Source organism: Mobula hypostoma, chromosome 3, assembly GCF_963921235.1.
Source record: "Mobula hypostoma chromosome 3, sMobHyp1.1, whole genome shotgun sequence".
Classification (NCBI taxonomy): domain Eukaryota; kingdom Metazoa; phylum Chordata; class Chondrichthyes; order Myliobatiformes; family Myliobatidae; genus Mobula; species Mobula hypostoma.
In genome coordinates, this window is record NC_086099.1 from 221,780,700 (window position 1) to 221,803,178 (window position 22,479).

General features: G+C 44.6%; 1 protein-coding gene across 1 annotated transcript in view; it reads right to left on the reverse strand.

Annotated features, from left to right (window-relative positions):
* Positions 1-22,479, reverse strand: part of dlec1 (DLEC1 cilia and flagella associated protein) — a 202,899-nt gene that overhangs the window by 31,960 nt on the left and 148,460 nt on the right. Inside the window, exons 32-34 of the mRNA XM_063042432.1 lie at positions 22,198-22,415; positions 13,024-13,155; positions 9,498-9,620 (exon numbers count right to left, since the gene is read on the reverse strand). Coding sequence (XP_062898502.1) covers positions 9,498-9,620; positions 13,024-13,155; positions 22,198-22,415 — 473 coding nt within the window. The remainder of the gene's footprint in view (positions 1-9,497; positions 9,621-13,023; positions 13,156-22,197; positions 22,416-22,479) is intronic.

Consider the following 22,479-nt stretch of genomic DNA (forward strand, 5'->3'; position numbering starts at 1 on the left):
CCCTCCCTGCAGAAAAAACAGCAACAATACAATCGCCGACCCCCTCCCGCTGAAAAAACAGCAACAGTACAATCGCCGACCTTTTGATATTCAATAGCCTTTATTGAGAACAGCCTCCCCACCTCATTCTCCTAAACAATATGCCTGAAGTTGTCGTGTGTGAAGGAAGTGAAGTGGGTGTCGTTACTGTTACAAGGGAGAAGGTGCTCAAAAAGCTGAAAGACCTAAAGGTACATGAGTCACCCCGGACCAGATGAACTGCACGCTAGGGTTCTGGAATAAGTAGTGTTAGAGATTGTGGTGGCATTAGCAACGATCTTTCAAAAATCATTGGACTCTGACATGGTGCCAGAGGACTGGAAAGTTGCAAATGTCACTCTACTGTTTAAGAAAGGAGGAAGGCAGCAGAAAGGAATTGTAGATGAATTAGCTTGATCTCAGTGGTTGGGAAGATGTTGGAGTCAATAGTTCAGGATGAGGCGATGGAGCATTTGGTGACACAAGACAAAATAGTACAAAGTCCGCATGGCTCCCTTCAGAGAAAATCCTGCCTGACAAACTTGTTGGAATCCTTTGAGGAGATTACAAGTAGGATAGAAAAAGGGGATGCAGAGGAAGTTGTATATCTGGACTTTCAGAAGGCCTTCAACAAGGTGCCACACATGAGGCTGCTTACCAAGTTAAGAGCCCGTAGTATTACAGGAAAGTTACTGGCATGGTTAGATCATTGGCTGATTGGTAGGAGGCAATGATTGGGAATAAAAGGATCCTTTTCTGGTTGGCTGCCAGTGACTAGTTGTGTTCCACAGGGGTCAGTGTTGGGACCATTTCTTTTTATGCTGCATATCAATAATTTAGATGATGGAATAGATGGCTTTGTTGCCAGGTTTGCAGATGATATGAAGATTGGTGGAGGGGCAGGTAGTGTTGAGGAAACAGGTAGGATGCAGAGGGGCAGACAGATTAGCAGAATGGGCAAGAAAGTGACAAATGAAATATAATGCTGGAAAATGCATGGTCATGCGCTTTGGTAGTAGAAATAAATGTGTGGACTATTTTCTAAACAGAGAGAAAATCCAAAAATCTGAGATGGAAAGGGACTTGGGAGTCCTTGTGCAGAACACCCTGAAGGTTAGCTTGCATGTTGAGTCAGTGGTGAGGAAGACAAATGCAATGTTAGCATTCATTTCAGAGCTCTAGAATACAAGAGCAGGGATGTGATGCTGAGGCTTTATAAGGCTCTGGTGAGGCCTCACCTTGAGTATTGTGAACAGTTTTAGCCCCTCATCTTAGAAAAGATGTGCTGGCATTGGGAGGGTCCAGAGGAGGTTCACAAGGATGATTCCAGGAGTGAAAGGGATATTATACGAGGAATATTTGATGGCTCCGGGTTGTACTCGCTGGAATTCAGAAGGATGAGGGGGGGATCTCATTGAAACCTTTCAAATGTTGAAAGGCCTAGACAGAGTAGATGTGGAAAGGATGTTTCCCTTGGTGGGAGAGTCTAGGACAAAAGGGCAAAGCCCTAGCCAAAGGGTGGTGAATTTCTGGAATTTGATGCCACAGGCAGCTGTGGAGGCCAGATCATTGGGTGTACTTAAGTCAGAGATTGATAGGTTCTTGATTGGACATGGCATCAAAGGTTACAGGGAGAAGGCTGGGTACTGGGGTTGAGGAGGAGAAAAAAAAGGATCAGCCGTGATTGAGTGGCAGAGCAGACTCGATGGGCCAGATGGCCTAATTCTGCTCCTATGTCTTATGGTCTTCTCACTTGCTTCAAAGAGGCAACAATTATACCAGTGCCTAATAAGAATAATATGAGCTGCGTAAATGACTATCGCCCAATAGCACTCAAATCTACAGTGATGAAGTGCTTTGAGCAGTTGGTCATGACTAGACTGAACTCCTGCTTCAGCAAGGACCTGGACCCATTGCAATTTGCCTATCGTCACAACAGGTCAATGGCAGATGCAATCACGATGGCTCGTCACACGGCTTTAGATCACCTGAACAATATAAACACCTATGTCAGTTTGCTAACAACAGGAATTCTGCAGATGCTGGAAATTCAAGCAACACACATCAAAGTTGCTGGTGAACGCAGCAGGCCAGGCAGCATCTACAGGAAGAGGCGCAGTCGACGTTTCAGGCCGAGACCCTTCGTCAGGACTAACTGAAGGAAGAGTGAGTAAGGGATTTGGAAGTTGGAGGGGGAGGGGGAGATCGAAAATGATAGGAGAAGACAGGAGGGGGAAGGATGGAGCCGAGAGCTGGACAAGTGATAGGCAAAAGGGGATACGAGAGGATCATGGGACAGGAGGTCCGGGAAGAAAGACGGGGGGGGGGTGACCCAGAGGATGGGCAAGAGGTATATTCAGAGGGACAGAGGGAGAAAAAGGAGAGTGAGAGAAAGAATGTGTGCATAAAAAAGAGTAACAGATGGGGTGCGAGGGGGAGGTGGGGCCTAGCGTAAGATAGAGAAATCAATGTTCATGCCATCAGGTTGGAGGCTACCCATACGGAATATAAGGTGTTGTTCCTCCAACCTGAGTGTGGCTTCATCTTTACAGTAGAGGAGGCCGTGGATAGACATGTCAGAATGGGAATGGGATGTGGAATTAAAATGTGTGGCCACTGGGAGATCCTGCTTTCTCTGGCGGACAGAGCGTAGATGTTCAGCAAAGCGGTCTCCCAGTCTGCGTCGGGTCTCACCAATATATAAAAGGCCACATCGGGAGCACCGGACGCAGTATATCACCCCAGTCGACTCACAGGTGAAGTGATGCCTCACCTGGAAGGACTGTTTGGGGCCCTGAATGGTGGTAAGGGAGGAAGTGTAAGGGCAAGTGTAGCACTTGTTCCGCTTACATGGATAAGTGCCAGGAGGGAGATCAGTGGGGAGGGATGGGGGGGACGAATGGACAAGGGAGTTGTGTAGGGAGCGATCCCTGCGGAATGCAGAGGGGGGGGGAGGGAAAGATATGCTTAGTGGTGGGATCCCGTTGGAGGTGGCGGAAGTTACGGAGAATAATATTTTGGACCCGGAGGCTGGTGGGGTGGTAGGTGGGGACCAGGGGAACCCTATTCCTAGTGGGGTGGTGGGAGGATGGAGTGAGAGCAGATGTACGTGAAATGGGGGAGATGCGTTTAAGAGCAGAGTTGATAGTGGAGGAAGGGAAGCCCCTTTCTTTAAAAAATGAAGACATCTCCCTTGTCCTAGAATGAAAAGCCTCATCCTGAGAGCAGATGCGGCGGAGACGGAGGAATTGCGAGAAGGGGATGGCGTTTTTGCAAGAGACAGGGTGAGAAGAGGAATAGTCCAGATAGCTGTGAGAGTCAGTAGGCTTATAGTAGACATCAGTGGATAAGCTGTCTCCAGAGACAGAGACAGAAAGATCTAGAAAGGGGAGGGAGGTGTCGGAAATGGACCAGGTAAACTTGAGGGCAGGGTGAAAGTTGGAGGCAAAGTTAATAAAGTCAACGAGTTCTGCATGCGTGCAGGAAGCAGCGCCAATGCAGTCGTCGATGTAGCGAAGGAAAAGTGGGGGACAGATACCAGAATAGGCACGGAACATAGATTGTTCCACAAACCCAACAAAAAGGCAGGCATAGCTAGGACCCATACAGGTGCCCATAGCTACACCTTTAGTTTGGAGGAAATGGGAGGAGCAAAAGGAGAAATTATTAAGAGTAAGGACTAATTCTGCTAGATGGAGCAGAGTGGTGGTAGAGGGGAACTGATTAGGTCTGGAATCCAAAAAGAAGCGTAGAGCTTTGAGACCTTCCTGATGGGGGATGGAAGTATATAGGGACTGGACATCCATGGTGAAAATAAAGCGGTGGGGGCCAGGGAACTTAAAATCATCGAAAAGTTTAAGAGCGTGAGAAGTGTTGTGTCAGTTTGCTGTTCATCAACTATAGCTCAGCATTTAACAACATCATTCCCACAATCCTGATTGATAAATTACAGAATCTGGGCCTCAGTACCTCCCTCTGCTATTGTATCCTCAACTTCCCAACCGGAAGGTCACAATCTGTGCAGATTGGGGATAACATCTCCTCCTCGCTGACGATCAACACCGGCGCACCTCAGGGGAGTGTGCTTAGCCCACTGCTCTACTCTCTACATACACATGACTGTGTAACTAGGCATAGCTCAAATATCATCTACAAATTTGCTGATGATGCAACCATTATTGGTAGAATCTCAGATGGTGACGAGAGGGTGTACAGGAGTGAGATATGCCAACTAGTGAAGTGGTGTCACAGCAACAACCTTGCACCCAACGTCAGTAAGATGAAAGAACTGATTGTGGACTTCAGGAAGGGTAAGACGAAGGAACACATACCAATCCTCATAGAGGGATCAGAAGTGGAGAGAGTGAGAAGCTTCAAGTTCCTGGTTGTCAAGATTTCTGATGACCTAACCTGGTCCCAACATATTGATGCAGCTATAAAGAAGGCAAGGCAGTGACTATACTTCATTAGGAGTTTGAAGAGATTTGACATGTCAATAAAACACTCAAAAACTTCTATAGATGTACTGTGGAGAGCATTCTGACAGGCTGCATCACTGTCTGGTACGGGGGTGTTACTACACAGGACTGAAAGAAGCTGCAGAGGGTCATAAATTTAGTCGATTTCACCTTGGGCACTACCCTACAAAGTACCCAGGACATCTTCAAGGAGCGGTGTCTCAGAAAGGCAGCGTCCGTTATTAAGGACGTCCAGCAACCAGGGGATGCCCTTTTCTCACTGTTACCATCAGGTAGGAGGTACAGAAGCCTGAAGGCACACACTCAGCGATTCAGGAATGTCTGGCATCCAATTCCTAAATGGACATTGAACCCATGAACACTACCTCACTTTTTTAATATATATTATTTCTGTTTTTGCATGATTTTTTTGAATTGAATTGACATATTTCTTACGTACTTCACATACATGAGTAAAAATCTTTACGTTATGTCTCTAAACGTGCAATGTACAATTTACTGTAATTTGTAATAAACAGTATGTACAACAGGATAGTCAATATACCATAGAAATATAATTGTATCAGTGTGAACTAATCAGACTGACGGCCTGGTGGAAGAAGCTGTCCCGGAGCCCGTCCTGGTACCGTTTCCCAGATGGTAGCAGCTGGAACAATTTGTGGTTGTGGTGACTCGGATCCTCAATGATCCTTCAGGCCCTTTTCACACACCTGTCTCTGTAAATGTCCTGAATAGTGGGAAGTTCACAACTACAAATGTGCTGGGCTGTCCACACCACTCTCTGCAGAGTCCTGCGATTGAGGGAAGTACAGTTCCCATACCAGGCAGTGATGCAGCCAGTCAGGATGCTCTCAATTGTGTCCCTGTAGAAATTCCTTAGATGCAGGGACTCATACCAAACTTCTTCAACCCTCTGAGGTGAGAGGTGCTGTTGTGCTTTTTTCACCACACAGCCGGTATGCACAGACCATGTGAGATCCTCGGTGATGTTCATGCCGAGGAACTTATAGCTATTCACATTCTCAACCTCAGATCCATTGATGTCAATAGGGGTTAGCCTGTCTCCATTCCTCCTGTAATCCACAACCAGCTCCTTCGTTTTTGCAACATTGAGGGAGAGGTTGTTTTCTTGACACCACTGTGTCAGAGTGATGACTTCCTCTTCGTAAGCCGCCTCATTATTATTTGAGATAAGGCCAATCAATGTAGTATCGTCAGCAAATTTAATTAGCAGATTGGATCTGTGGGTAGCGACACAGTCATGGGTACACAAAGAGTTTAGGAGGGGGCTTAGGACACAGCCCTGCTGGGCACCTGCATTGAGTGTCAGAGGGGAAGAGGGAGCCTACTCTTACCACCTGCCGGCAACCTGACAGGAAGTCCAGGATTAAGCTGCACATGGCAGGGTGAAGGCTAAGGTCTCTGAGCTTCTTGTCAAGCCTGGAGGGTATTATGGTGTTGAATGCTGAACTGTAGTCCAAGAACAGCATTCTCACATAAGCATCCCTCTTCTCCAGATGTGTAAGGATGGTATGTAGAGCAGTGGTTATTGTGTCATCTGCCAATCGGTTGTGTCGGTAGGTGAACTGTAGGGGTCCAGTGTGGGTGGTAGCAAGCTGCAGGTGTAGTCCTTGACCAGCCTCTCAAAGTATTTGCTTATTATTGAGGTGAGTGCAACAGGACACCAGTCGTTCAGACATGTTACCTTGGTCGTTTTAGGTACATGGTCAATGGTGGATGTTTTGGAGTAGGAGGGCACTCTACACTGGGAGAGGGAGAGACTAAAAATGTCTGTAAACACACCAGCCAGTTGTGTCACGCACATCCTGAGTACCCGCCCTGGGATGCTGTCCGGTCCCGCAGCCTTTCGCCTGCCCACACACTGGAAACACCGGCCTCAGGGATGACCAAGCTGCAGGTCGCTTCGGCAGCTCTCCTCAGGGGCTCAGTGAAGGTGACATCGAACCAAGCGTAAAATAGATTTAAAAACGCAAACAACAGGGATTCTGCAGATGCTGGAAATTCAAGCGACACACATCAAAGTTGCTGGTGAACGCAGCAGGCCAGGCAGCATCTCTAGGAAGAGATGCAGTTGACGTTTCAGGCCGAGACCCTTCGTCAGGACTAAAATAGATTTAACTAGATCGAACTAAAATAGCTAAAATAGATTTAGCTCATCTGTGAGAGAGGCAGCGATGTAGGCAGCACCACTGTGCTTAGCTTTGAAGTCTATGATGGTGTGCAGACCTTGCCATAAGCTGTGTGTGTTGTTGTTGGAGAGTTGTATCTGGATCTTGTCCCTGTATTGTCATTTCACTGCCTTGGTGACTTTGCGTAGATCGTAGCTGCATCTCTTGAGCTCCTGTTGGTTGCTGGCTATGTAAGCTCTGTCTCGCGCGGTAAGTGCAGCTCGCAAGGAACTGTTGGTCCAAGGTTTCTGATTTGAATGGACCCTGACCAATTTTTGGAGGACAACGTCCTTGATGCACTTCCAGATGAAGCTCATGATCCCTTCTGTGAACACAGAGACATCCTCATCACAAAAGACATTTCAGGTTACGTCGTCAACGTCGTCCTGTAGCATGGAAACCGGTTGGTTGGACCAACAGTGGACAGTTTTAACTATGGCCGCCTCTTGTTTCAGCTTCTGTCTGTACATCGGTAGAAGCAGGACGGAGGAGTGATCCAACTTTCCAAACAGCAGATGGAGGAGTGCTTTGTAAGCATTACGGAAGTGAGAGTAGCAGTGGGAGAGTATTCTATCTCCCTGTGTGCTCACCTGGATGTGTTGGCAAATCTTTGGAGAGACTTTAAACAGCAATGCTGTATTAAAATGTCCAGCGACGATGAAGGCAGCCTCTGGGTGTGCAGTCTCCAGGGTGCTGATCGTCCCGTACATTTCCTTGAGGGCCAGGTCAGTGGAATATACACAGCTGTGATAATAACAGCCGTGAACTCCCTCGGCAGCCAGAAGGGTCTACACAGCGGCACAAGGCACTCCAGATCTGGGGAACAAAAGGATTTGAGGGCATGCACATTTCAAGGGTTGTACCAAGCATTATTGACCATGAAGCATAGCCCTCCTCCTTTACTCATCTCAGAGAGGTTTTTAGACCTGCCTGCCCAGAACAGGGAGAACCCAGAGGGCTCGATGGCGTGATTCGGCATCTCATCCGTCAGCCAGGCCTCCACGAAGCACAAAACATTACATTCCTTTGTTTCCTGCTAATAGGAGATTCTGGCTCTCACTTCCCACAGCTTATTGTCCAGGGACCGAATGTTAGCCAGGAGGATGCTAGGGAGTGGCAGCCGATTTGTACGCCGTCTCAACCTCATCAGGCTCCCAGCCCTTACCCCTCGCCTCCAGCACCGCTTCTGAGGTAGCGACGGTGTAGTAAATGAGCCTCCCATGGATCGTGTAAGCAGGGGTTCCCAGTGCAGAAAAGGCGGCACGCTGTGGGTAAATGCCTTCTTGGGCCAGAATCTATTCAATACACATATACTGTAATTTATTCATTATTATTCTTCTTCCTTCTATATTATATATTGCATTGAACTGCTGCTGCTAAATTGACAAATTTCACGACACATGCCCCAGTGATAATAAACCTGATCCTGAGTCTGATTCTGACTGCTTGAATTCCTTTGGATGCTCCCGTTTCCTCCCACATGCCAAAGATGTATAATTAGAGCTAGTGAGTCATGGGCATGCTATGTTGTAGGAAGCATGGTGACTGTCTCCCGTCTCCCTCTCCCTCCTCCCCCTGCTCTCATTGTGTCACTAAAACCCACCCATCACACGGAACCAACCGAACAACCAAGTGTTTCTGACTCCACTACCTCAGCAGCTTTTCATTCCAGTTACCTACCACCCACTGTGTAAAAAAGTGGCCCCTCACATTCTTATTAAAGCTTTTCAAAAGACTTAAAGAGGTTAGCTTTATTTGTCAAAGTACATCAAAACATACAGTGAAATGCAATGCTTGTGTCAATGGCCAACACAGTCCTAATATGCGCAAGTGTTTTTATTTAGAGGCATAGTGCAGAACAGGCCCTTCTGGACCAGCCAGTCGCACCGCCCAGCAACCCATCTATTTAACCCTCACTTAATCACAGGACAAATTACAACGAGCAATTAACCTACTAATCGCTATATCTTTGGACTGTGGGAGGAAACAGGAACACCTGGAGAATTCCAAACTCCAACACTGAGCTGTAATTGCATCGCGCTAACCGCCACCCTACCGTGTTGACATGATTCTGACAATATAGCATGCCCACAGCTCACTGCCCCTAACCGTACACCTTTGGAAAGCCACATACAAGGTCATGGGGAGAACGTACAAACTCCTTACAGACAGTGGCAGGAACTGAACCCCGATCACTGGTGCGGTAAAGCATTATGATAACTGCTAAGCTACCATGCTGCCCTAACCTTAGAACTAAATCCTCAAGTTTTCAATTCCACAACCCTAAAGAGAAAGACAGCTCACGCTATCTATGCCCCTCATGATTTTATACACCTCTCAGTCTCCAACACTCTAAGGAGTGAATGCCCACCCTGTCTAACCTCTCCTATAACTCTGTCTTTTGAGTCCTGGTAACATGCTAGTAACTTATTTTTGCACTCTTTCCAGTTGAATCACATCATAGGGTGACCAAAACTGAAGACAATGCTCCAAGTGTGGCCTCACCAACATTTTGTACAACCCAACTTCTATACTCATTGGCCTGATTGATGAAGGTCAGTGTGCCAAAAGCCACTGTCTTGTCTACTTGTGACTCCACTTTAGGGAAACTATTTACTACAACAGTACCCAGTTCCCTTCCACTCAACGTAAAAATCCTACCTTGATATGTCCTTCCAAAATGTAACGCTTCACATTTACCTGAATTAAACTCCATTTGTCTTCCCTCAGCACATCTACCCAACTGATCAAGATCTCAGTGTAAAGACATTTTAACATTAGGCTCTATGTTTCAACAGAAATGGTACGTCACCTTGTCATCCAGACTAAGGTACCCAAGCGCAAAGCCCTTGCACTCTACGTTTCTTGCTTTGCCGTTCAGAGCAAGTGGAGTAAAGGAGACATTGATGGTGGTACAGCCACAAGCAGGGACCACCTGGGAAGCAAAGCAAACAGTTAAAACCAGTGGATGTGGCCATATTCTATTCATCGGTCAACCCATGGATCATGGTTCTGCTTCTCCTCTTCTAGTAAATGTCCGATATTTTTTCCAGAATAGTTGAGAAATATTTAACTGACAGTTGTCTTCCCAATGAATAGATGTAGTACACTAATTATTTCTTTTGTCATTCAAGCCTTTTGGTTACCCTCCAAAGAACTCTTACAAATTTTATAAATTAACTAACAATTCCACTCTCTTTTCCTCCCTGCACTTCTAATTGATCAGTAGTTTATATTTAATAATAGATGTGTAGACTTCAATTTTAGCATAACCTGGTCTGGGAGAAGGACAGCTAATGCAGCAAATTCAGGGTCATAGAGCACTACAGCACAGAAACAGACTGAACATAGAGTGAAAAAAAAAATACAGCAAACAGGCCCTTTAGTCCATGCCAAAATGTTATCCTGCCTAGTCCCATTGATCCACACCTGAACCACAGCCCTCCATACCACACTCCCCCCCACCCCATACATGTACATCCAAACTTCTCTTAAATGTTGGAATCAAACCTGCATCCACCACTTCCACTGGCAGTTTGTTCCACACCCTCACCACCCTCTGAGTGGAGAAGTTCCCCTCAGGTTCTCCTTAAACATTTCACGTTTCATCCGAAACCTATAATCTCCAGTTCTACTCTCACTCACCTTGAGGGGAGAAAGTCTGCTTGCACTTATCCTATCTATATCCCTCATAATATTGTATACAAATTTTTTGGGTCAGATGTGATGTCTATTTTACCCCACCCTGGACATGCTGTTAAACCCTTGCTGCAATTCTGACCGGGAATTTAAGACTGGGATTCTGCCACAATAATATGAGATTAAATGGATTATAATTATTCATCTTTACAAGGATGTTGCCAGTACTGAATGATCTGAGTTATAAGGAAAGATTGAATCGGTTAGAATTTTAATCCCTAGAACATAGAAGTTAGAGAGGAGATTTGATAGAGCTATACATAATTATGGGTGTATAGTTAGGGTAAATGCAGCAGGCTTTTTCCACTGAGGTTGGATGAGACTACTACCAGAGTCATGGGTTAAGGGTGAAAGATGAAATGTTTAAGGGGAACATGAGGGAAAACATTTTCACTGAGAGGGTGGTGAGAGTGTGGAACAAGCTGCCAGCACAAGCGGTGGATGTGATTTCGATGGCAACGTTTAAAAGAAGTTTGGATAGGTACATGGAATGACAGGATATAGAGGGCTATGATCTGGGTGCAGGTCATTGGGAGTAGGCAGTTTAAATGGTTTGGCATAGACTAGATGGGCCAAAGGGCCTGTTTCTGAGCTGGAGTTTTCTCTTACTCTATGACTCTGTATTTTCCTCCAGTCTTGAATAGAAAAGGTATGCTTCCTTCTACTCCAAAAACCTAATCAGTATGTCAACAAGCATTAAAACCTGTTATGCCCAAGTCCTTGGCCGAATCCTGTCCAATTTCTTTTGTCAGTGAGAATAAATGCTTCTGGCCTGGAACATAGCTATATAATTTCAGAATGGGCATGAACTATAGAACTCTACCATGGACAACTCCAAGCCCAGCTGCAAAAGGAGGAGGAACCCCATCCCATAAAAACCCAGAGCTACAGAATGGCAACAGAAGCTCCAAAGACCCGGGAAAGGACTGATCTTCACTTGGAAGATGAATGAAGTCATGTGGTGAGAGCCATTAGCCCATGGAAGCTACAGGCTGATCACCCTCCTATCATTCAGGACCAGCAGCAGATTAGCTCAGGACTGAGGACTCTGGCGAGCTGCAGTCGGTGGCCTCTGCCCTTGTGGGATTGATGGGCTAACGAACGATGAACTATAAGGAGAGGTCAGACAAGCAGGGAGTGTTTTCTCTAGAGTGTCAGAGGGAAGACATGATAGAAGTTTATATTGTGAAAGGCTGTTGTGGGTGAAGATGCTGGCGATCAGCTGCGTCCGAAATACTCAAACCACCCATCTGCCAACCATCACTCCGTGGTCAAAGTCACTTCAATAATATTTCTTTCCCATTCTGAACAACAACTGAACCTCTTGACCATGTCTGCATGCTTTTATGCATTGAGTTGCTGCCACATAATTGACTGATTAGATATTTGTAGTAACGAGCAGATGTACAGGTGTACCTAATGGAGTGGCAATCATTAGGGCAGACAATCATTTTCCCAGGGTATAAATATTAAAGAACATGCATTTAAGGCAAGAGGGGGAAATATTAAACGTCATGAACGCTTTTATTTACACAGAGTGTTAGCTTCTTGGAACTGCCTGCCAAGAGCAGTGGTGGAAGCCGATATAGCACTGATGTTTAAGAGGCTTTAGGATAGATACGTGACCTTACAGGGAACGGAGAGATATGGAACATGTATAGGGCGAAGGGGTTTAGTTTAACAAATACAAAATGTTGCTGAAGCTTAGCAGGTCAGGCAGCATCCACAGAGAGGAATAAACAGTTGATATTGGGCTGAGTTCATTCATCAGTACACTGATGTCAACTATTCATTCCCCTCCACAGCTGCTGCCTGATGTGCTGAGTTCCTCCAACATTTTGTATGTGTTATACCCGATGTAGATTGGGAGACTGCTTCGCCAAGCACCTATGCTCCGTCAGCCAGAAAAAGCAGGATCTCCTGATGGCAACCATTTTAATTCTGCTTCCCATTCTGACATGTCAGTCCATGGCTATGACATGGCCTCTGCTGCTGCAATGAGGCCACACTCAGGTTGGAGGTGCAACACCTTACATATATTCTGTCTAGGTCACCTCCAACCTGATGGTAGGAACATTGACTTCTCGAACTTTGGTAATTGTTCACCATTCCCTCATTCCTGTTTCCCTCTCTCACCTCATCTCCTTACCTGCCCATCACCTGCCTCTGGTGCACCTCCCCCTTCCCCTTTCTTCCATGGTTTTCTGTCAACCCTTCAACCATAAGCTCTTGAACCAGAAGGGATAATGTTGCTCAATTTCACTTGCCCCATCACTGAACTGTTCCCACAACCAGTGGTCTCACTTTCAAGATCTCTTCATCTCATGTACTCGATATTTATTGCTTATTTACTTATCTATCATTATTTTTTGTGACTTTTTGTATTTGCACAATTTTTTGTCCTTTGAACATTGGTTGTTTGTCTTGTGTGAATTTTTTCATTGATTCTATTGTGTTTCTTTGTATTTACTGAGAATGCCCACAAGTAAATGAATCTCAGTGTAGTATATGGTGACATACATAATATATACTTGGATAATAAAATTACTTTGAACTTTGAGCTTCCTCAGATTGCACTGCATCCTCAATGGAATCTATTGCCTCTTATTAACAAGCTCCTGGTACCAGAAGCCACTCACCATCTGCCTGGGAGTCACGTAATATGGATAATCTGCTGCAAGGCCCTCATGAACTCGCAGCACCACAGAAATGAGATCATCAGTTCGCATTGTATTTTCTTTATCCACAGGCTCCTCCTCCTCTTCTATGTCCTAAAGTTAATGCAGACGTATTTAAAACAAAAAGAAAACCACCATTAGTGCCAGTCCTGACTCAAATGCAAGCATAGAGAAATGAGCTATGTTTCAGTGAAATTTCCTCCACTCAACTGTGATAATGCAGCCTAATCTGACGTCCATTATTAGGACAAATCCAAGAAGTCTGAAACTAAATTACATTGCAAACATTGGTGGAGATGGTGACAGTGAAGGTGGTTATCAAAGGATACAGCAGGAGGTAAGTCAGTTGTAGCAATGGGCCAAGAAATGGTAGATGCAGTTTAATACTGGCAAGTGTGAGGTGTCACACTTCGTGAGATCAAATGTAAGAAAGAAATATACAGTTAACAGCAGGAAGCTTAACAGGGTATGGCACGTAACAGGAGGATTTGAAATTCAGACAGGGATCCCAAGATGTAGTTCATCAGTGGTAAAGGCTGCTGGAACTGAAAACAAAGGGCATAAAGATTCTGGCGGGAGGAATTTGGGATTGCTTTGGTTGATATATTTTAGTAGAACTGAGATGAAATAAAATTTGTAAAGAGTATAAGTATCACACATTGTCCAAATTCACGAGTAATAGCCCCATCTTTCTGCATTTATCACCGCCTACATTTTCCCCAAAAGAGTACTCTGTGGTTGACAAGTCTCACCCCTCTCCCTCAGCAGCATCTGCATTCCAGCCTCTCGTGGTTTCTATTGATCCTCCCCATCCCTACCTGTTTCTGCAAATTAAAATAAGCTTCTGTTCTAACTTTGCCTAGCTTTGATGAATGTTGTCAATCTGATTTATTAACCCTGTCCCTTTTCCACACAAGAAAACGGAAATGTTCTCATGGTCCCAGAACATATACTACACAATCAGGAAAGCTCACCAATACCTCTACCTTCTGTGGAGGCTGCAGAGAGACGAACTATACACATCCGTACTCACATCATTCTACAGAGGTGCAGTAGGGAACATCCTAACAAGCTGTATCACTGCATAGTACGGAAACTCCAATGCCGCAGATAGGGAGGGTCTACAATGGGGAGTCAAAACAGACCAATGTATCACCAGCACCAGCATAACCACCACCATGGACATACATACAGAAAGGTGCTGGAAAAGGGCCAGTAACATCACGAAGGATCCCACCCTCCCAGCTCATGGACTGTTTGCCCCACTCCCATCCACGCCAGGACCAACAGACTCAAAAACATTTACTTCCCTCAAGCAGTGAGGCTGATCAACACCTCCACCCACTAACCCACCCCTCCACATCCTCAGACATACTATTTATCATTTCTTATCAATCACACTCCTGTATCTAGAGTTACTTTATAGTTATATATACACAATGTATATAAGCTATCTTATGTATTTTATATTTATTGTATTTTTAAAAATTATTATTGTGTTCTTTATCTGATTGAGGTGCTTTTGTGCTGCATCAGATCTGGAGTAACAATTATTTTGTTCTCCATAAGACCACAAGACATAGGAGCAGAATTAGGCACCTTGACCCATCGAGTTTGCTCCGCCATTCAATCATGGCTGATTTATTATCCCTTCACACCCATTCTGCTGCTTTCTCCCTGTTATTTTTGATGCACTGACTAATCAAGAATCTATCTCTGATTTAAATAAACCCAAGGGTTTGGCCTCCATAAATGTCCGTGGAAATGAATTCCACAGATTCACCATCCTCTGGCTAAAGAAATTCCCCTTCATCTCTCTTCTAAAGGGACATCCTTGTATGTTGAAGTTGTGCCCTCTGGTCCCAGACTCCACCATGATAGGAAACATCCTCATCAACTCTATCTAGGTCTTTCAATATTCAGTAGGCTTCAATGAGATCCCCCCTCATTCTTTTAAACTCCAATGAGTACATACCCAGAGCCATCAAACCCTCCTCATACATTAACCCTTTCATTCCCTGCTTCTTTTTTCAAAACTTATTAAACCCGTGACCTCCTAAGTATCATCCCATCAGACTCTGAATTCCCTGTATTCCAAATGAAATAAGTGCGAGGTGTGACATTTTAGGAACATTATGGCCCTGGGGAATATTGTAGAACAGAAGGAGCTGGGAGTACAAGTACGTAAAGTGGCATTGCAGACAGATGACCCACACAAGATGCTGGAGTGTCTCAGCAGGTCAGACAGCGTCTATGGAGGGGAATAAACAGTCGACGTTTTGTGCTGAGACCCTTCATCAGGACTGGAAAGGAAGGGAGAACAAGCCAGAATAAGATGGTTGGGGAGGGGGAAGAGTACAAGCTGAAAGGTGATAACTGAAGCCAGGTGGGGGAAGGTGTATGGCTGGGGGAAGGTAGCGGTGATAGGTGAACAAGATAAAAAGCTGAAGATGAAAGAATCTTATAGGAGAACAGTGGAACAGTGAAAAGGAGGCAGAAGGGGGCACCAGAGGGAGGTGACAGGTAGGTGAGAAGAGAAGGATAAGAGGGGAGCCAGAATGGGGCTTTAGGCATATGCTGGCCTTTATCTGTCAGGGCACTGCGTATAGAAGTTGGGATTGTACAAGATGTTGATGAAGTTGTATTTTGTTCAGTTTCGCTCACCCTGCATGTTAAAGATGCCATTAATATGGAAAAGGTGTAGAAACTTACAAGGATGCTGCTAGAGTCTGAGTTTCCAAGTTATGGATAGAAGTTGAGCAGGCTGGGATTTTATTCAATTGGGCATAGGAGAATGGAGGGTGATCTTAGAGAGATGCATAAAACCCTGAAGGGCAGAGAAAGAGTGAATGCACACAGTCTTTTTCCCAGGATTGGGGAATCAGAAACTGGAGGGCAAGGGTTTAATGTGCGAGGGGAGAAAGTTAACAGAAACCTGAGGGGCAATTTTTTCCACTCAAAGAGTGGTCAGTATGTGGAACGAGCTGCCAGAGGAAGTGGTGGAGGCAAATACATTAACAACATTTAAAAGGCATTTGGATAGGAAAGGTAGAACAGGGGTTCCCAATCTTTTTTGAGTCAAGGACCAATACCATTTAGCAAGGGGTCTGTGGATGCCAAGTTGGGACCCCCTCATTTAGAAGGACACGGGCAAAGCACAGGTAAATGAGACTCGGCTTGATGGGGAAGCTTGACCAGCACAGACCTGTTGGACTGAAGGGCCTCTATGACTCTATTCCATCCAGACCTGTTACATTTGAAACCCATTCAGTTACTGTGTAAACTCTGCCTTGAACTTCACATCCACAGTCTTGCTATGTTCACTAGACCATTACTGGAAGATACCAACTGGCTGTCAACCAGAATTTAAATTTTTATCCTTGTTTTCAAATTCTCTCACACCCCTGTAAACTGCTCCAGCCCACAAGATATTTGTATCTCATTTCAGAAATACATAATTATCCCCGATTTCTATCAGTCCTGCAAATCTTTGTGCTCTGATCTCCAGAATTCACTCCCTATAACTCTTCTCCACTGTCATTACTTCTCACATTCCCCTCCTTTAACCATACAACTCCTCCAAGCAAACTTTCTTCATGCAATATCTTAACATGATTGGGCATCAACTTTTATTGAACTTAAGTATAAAGAAGCTCCATTAATTCGAGCTGCTGCTGCATGGCGACAGGGTAGTGTGGTGGTTAGTGCGATGCTTTGCACCTCCGGTAATCACTAATCAGGATTCAGTTCCTGTCACTGTCTGCCCATTCTTCCTGTGACCATGTGGGCAACCCCCCCCACACACACACACATTCCAAAGACGTACAGGCTACGACTAGTAAGTTGTGGGCATGCCTCCTTTTAATTATGTACTGGAAATTACATTAACCAATCTTGAATATGAGCAAGGGGCACTGACTCCAAATGTTGACAGTATTTTCTAACTACAGATGATGCCTGACTGGTTGAGTTCTTCCAGCATGTCTGATCCTGCTTCAGGCTCCAGCACTGACACGGTTGTTGCCAGGTTTTGATGATCTGAGTTACAGGGAATAGGACTTTATTTACCAGAGTGCAGGGAAATGAGGGGAGAACTTATAGAGGTATGTAAAATTATGAGCGGTGCAGATAGGGCAGACACACACAAAATGCTGGACAAACCCAGCAGGTCAGGCTGCACCTATGGAAAGGAATAAACAGTTGAAGTTTTGGGTCGAGACCCTTCATCAGAACTGGAAAATCCTTCACCTTCGTACAGGATTCTTTAAAGGTTAACTTACAGGTTGAGTCAATGGTAAGGAAGGCAAATGCAATGTTTTCATTCATTTCAAGAGGACTAGAATATAAAAGCAAGGATGTAATGCTGAGGCTTTATAAGGCATTGAACAGACTGCACTTGGAGTATTGTGAACAGTTTGGGCTCTTATCTAAGCAAGAATGTGCTGGCATTGGAGAAGGTTCAGAGAAGGTTCCCGAGAATGACCCCAGGAATAAAAGAGGAGTGTTTGATGGCTCTGGGCCTGTACTCACTGGAATTTAGAAGAATGCGGGGGGATCCCATTGAAACCTATTGAATATTGAAAGGCCTAGATAGAGTGGACGTGAAGAGGGTATTTGCTATAGCAGGGGAGTCTAGGGCCAGAGTGCAGAGCCTCCTTTAGCAAAAAGATGAGAAGGAATTTCTTTAGCCTGAGGTGGTAAATCTGTGAATACATTGCCACAGACAGCTGTAGAGGCCAAGTCATAAGGTATATTTAACACGGAGGAGATAGGTTCTTGATTAGTAAGGATGTCAAAGGTTACGGGGAGAAGGCAGGAGAATGCTGTTGAGAGGGATAATACATCAGTCATGACTGGATGGCAAACAGACTCGATGGGCCGAATGGCCTATCTCTGTTCCTGAGCCTTATGGTCTTATGGTTAAAAATGCACCAGGCTCATAAGGCATAAGACCATACGACATAGGAGCAGAATAAGGCCATTCTGCCCATCGAGTCCACTCTACCATTCAGTCATGGCTGATCCACGATCCCACTCAACCCCATACACCTGCCTTCTCACCATATCCCTAAATGCCCTGACTGATCAGGAAACTATCAACTTCTGCCTTAAGTATACACATGGACTTGGCCTCCACCACAGTATGTGGCAGAGCATTCCACAGATTTACTACCCTCTGGCTAAAAAATTCCTCTTACCTCTGTTCTAAAAGGTCGCCCTCCCCCCCCCTGACTTGAGGCTGTGCTGGCTAGTTCTGGATACCCCCTCCAGAGGAAACACACTCTCCACCTTCACCCCATCTAGTCCTTTCAACATTTGGTAGGTTTCAATGAGATCCCCCCACATTCTTCTAAATTCCAGTGAATTCAGGCGCAAAGCTGCCAAATGCTCCTCAGATGTTAACCTCTTCATTCTGCAGGAACCTCCTCTGGACTCTCTCCAATGACAACACTTTCTTTCTGAAATATGGGGCTCAAAACTGTTGGCAATACTCCAAGTGTAGCCCGACTAGTGTCTTATAAAGGCTCAGCATTATCTCCTTGTTTTTATATTCTATTCCCCTTGAAACAATTGCCTACATTGCACTTGCCTTCTTTACCACAGACTCAACTTCTAAGAGTAAGTTAACTTCTAAGAGTCTCACACGAGAACTCTTAAGTCCCTCTGCTCCTCTGATGTTTGATCTCTTTCCCCATTTAGATAATCGTCTGCACTATTGTTCCTTTTACCAAAGTTCATTATCATACATTTCCCAACACTGTTTTCCATCTGCCGCTTTTTTGCCCATTCCTCCAACTTGTCTAAGTCCTGCTGCAATCGCATTGCTTCCTCAGCACTACCTACCCCTCCACCTACCTTCGTATCATCCACAAACTTTTTCATAGAGTCATCAATTCCATTATCCAAATCATTAACAAACAATGTGAAAAGCAGTGGTCCCAATACTGACTCCTGAGGAACACCACTAGTCACTGGCAGCCAACCAGAAAAGTCCCCTTTATTCTCACTCGCTCCCTCCTGTCTGTCAGCCATTCCTCTATACATACAAGTAACTTTCCTGTAATGCCCTAGGATTTTATCTTGTTGAGCATTCACATGTGGCATCTTATCAAGTGTCTTCTGAAAATCCAAGTAAATGATATCCACTGCCTCTCTTTTGTCCACCCTGCTTGTTACTTCCTTGAAGAACTCTAACAGAATTGTCAGGCAATATTTCCCTTTACAGAAACCATGCTGACTTTGACTTATTTTATCATTAGTCTCCAAGTACCCCCAAACCTCATCCTTAATAATAGACTCCAACACTTTCCCAACCACTGAGGTTAGACTAACTGGCCTGTAATTTCCTTTCTTTTGCCTTCCTCCTTTCTTAAAGAGTGGAGTGATATTTGCAATCTTCCAGTCCTCTGGGACCATGCCGGAATCAAGTGATGCTTGAAAGAGCATGACCAAGACATCAATTATCTCTTCAGCAACCTCTCTCAGGACTCTGGGATGTAGTTCATTTGGTCCAGGTAACTTATTCCCTTAAGACTTTTGAGTTTGCCTCGCACTTTTTCCTTTGTGATAGCAATGGTACTCACTCCTGCTCCCTGACACTCACAGACCTCTGGCACAATGCTAGGTGAAGACTGATGCAAAGTACCCATTGAGTTTATATACCATTTCTTTGTCCTTCATTACTACCTCACCAACATCATTTTCCAATGATCCAATATCAACCCTCACCTCCCTTTTCTCTTTATATAACTGAAAAAAATTTTAGTATCCTGCTTTATATTATTGGCTTGTTTGCCCTCATATTTGATCTTTTCCCATCTTATAGCTTTTTTAGTTACCTTTTGCTGGATTTTAGAAGCTTCCCAATCATGCAACTTCTCACTCACTTCTGCTATATTATATGCCCTTTCCATGGCTTTTATGCAGTCGTTAACTTCCCTTGTCGGCCACAGTTGCCTACCCCTGCCATTTGAGAACAACTTCTTCTGAGGGACATATCTATTCTGCACCTTGTTAACTATTCCCAGAAACTTCACCCTTCTCTGTTCTGCCATCAACCCCACCAGTATCCAGCCCCAATCCACCTGGGCAAGCTCCTTTCTCATGCCTCTGTAATTCCCTTTATTCCATTGTGATACTGATACATGTGACTTATGTTTCTCCCTCTCAAATTGCAGTATGAAATCAATATGATGATCACTGAGGGTTCCTTTACATTAAGCTCCCTAACAACACACGATCTAAGATAGCCTTTCCCCAAGTAGGCTCAAGCACAGGCCGCTCTAAAAAGCCATCTCGTAGGCATTCAAAGAATTCTCTCTCTTGCGATCTGATACCAACCTGATTTTCCCAATCCCCTTGCATATTGAAGTTCCCCATTACAAATGCGACATTATCCTTATTAGATGCCTTTTCCAGCTCCCTTTGCAACCTCAGCTCCACATCTTGGCCACTATTTGGAGGTCTATATATGATTCCCATAATGGTTTTTTATCCTTGCAGTTTCTTAAAACCACATTCACAAAGATACAAAATTCTCTGACCCTATGTCACCTTGTTCTAAAGATGTAATTCCATCTCATACCAACACAGCCACACCATCGCCTATGCCTTCCTGCCCGTCCTTTCGACACAAAATATATCCTTTGATGTTGAACTCCCAACTATGGCCTTCTTTCAGCCACGACTCAGTGATGCCCACGTCGTCATATCGACCCATCTCTAACTGCGCCACGAGTTCGTCCATCTTATTCCAAATGCTACGCGCATTTAAATACAGCACCTTCAGTCCTGCGTTCTTCACTCTTTTGAATTTTGCCTCCGTGTTACAGTTTAACTCTTTGCTGTCTGCATTTTTCCCCGATCTTTGGGTACAAAGCATCTTCTATCCTGCTATTACAAGAATATTGAGTGGTCGCCTTGTCTAATAAGGTGGACTCTTAACCTCACAGTTTTCCTTGTTATTGGCCTGCACCCTATTGTTTACCTGTCCTGCTTTTACTCTGTGTTATAACACTTTATTTTCCACTCTGTTATCATTTTCCCCTGTGCTACCTCAATGAACTGATGTGATGAAATGATCTGTATGGCTGGCATGTAAAACTAAGTTTTTCAGTGTATCTCAGTACATGTGACAATAGTAAACCAATTTATCAATATATTAATATACAAACATTAAGTCATGTGGCTCCAATCCCTACTAAACCAATTCTCCACTCACTGATCCTGTTGTCATGACTGATTAGTTGGATTCTGACAACGTCACACTCATTCCTCTATCATACTTCATTTTACCCGGGCACAAGTACAGCATGGCCCCTGTCACTCATACTGTTCTAAATTTTGTCACGAAATGACATTTTCATGCTAATTGTATACAAATACTGATCCAATAGATATTTTGTGTATTTCTGAATCTCATTATTTGCATATTTAATTACCAATCATAATACATACCTCAGGTGTTATTAACTAATTACATCTATGTGTTAAAGACCAATAAAACTTCAGAATTAATAAACTAACAGTCCAATAGTAAGTGTTGCCTTAGAATCCTTTGCTTGCATTTTTATCTTGATTTGCCATGCTTGTTGACCTCAGTCCCCAGGCTTGAAGAGAAACACTGAACAAGAGTTAGGCTTTCAAGGGCCACATTCAATCTGGGTGACACACATAAAAGTTGCTGGTGAACGCAGCAGGCCAGGCAGCATCTCTAGGAAGAGGTACAGTCGATGTTTCAGGCCGAGACCCTTCGTCAGGACTAACTGAAGGAAGAGCTAGTAAGAGATTTGAAAGTGGGAGGGGGAGGGGGAGATCCAAAATGATAGGAGAAGACAGGACGGGGAGGGATGGAGCCAAGAGCTGGACAGGTGATAGGCAAAAGGGATACGAGAGGATCATGGGACAGGAGGCCCAGGGAGAAAGAAAACATGTGGAATTAAAATGTGTGGCCACTGGGAGATGATTGCATTGTGTCTGTCAGCTTGTCACCTTGACTGTTGCCTTTGTGAGCTTTCACACATAGAGAGGCTGTACAAAATGTCTGTGCTTTGTTCTGTTAGCACACCATTTTAACACTTGCTTTGCTGCACTTTCCACATAGTGATTAACCCCAATTCACACTGTGAATCTTACACGTTCTGTCTGGAGGCCCAAAGCGCTGCTTTCTGCGCTGTTGGGTATCGAATCCCAGTTCCAGGAGGGAGCACTCTCGCGGGATGGGGCACTGGTGCTGATGATCTCATTTCCACTCTCATCCTTCAGTGGGAATTCCTGTCCGTACGTTATCAACAAGTCCACCAGCTGCAAGTCCATCAACTCTACGTTGTACGTCTCCCAGTCTAGTCTGATGTCTAGGATTTTAAATTCTTTTTTAATTAAAATGATATTAAGTTAATCAATTTCTTGAAACAGTGC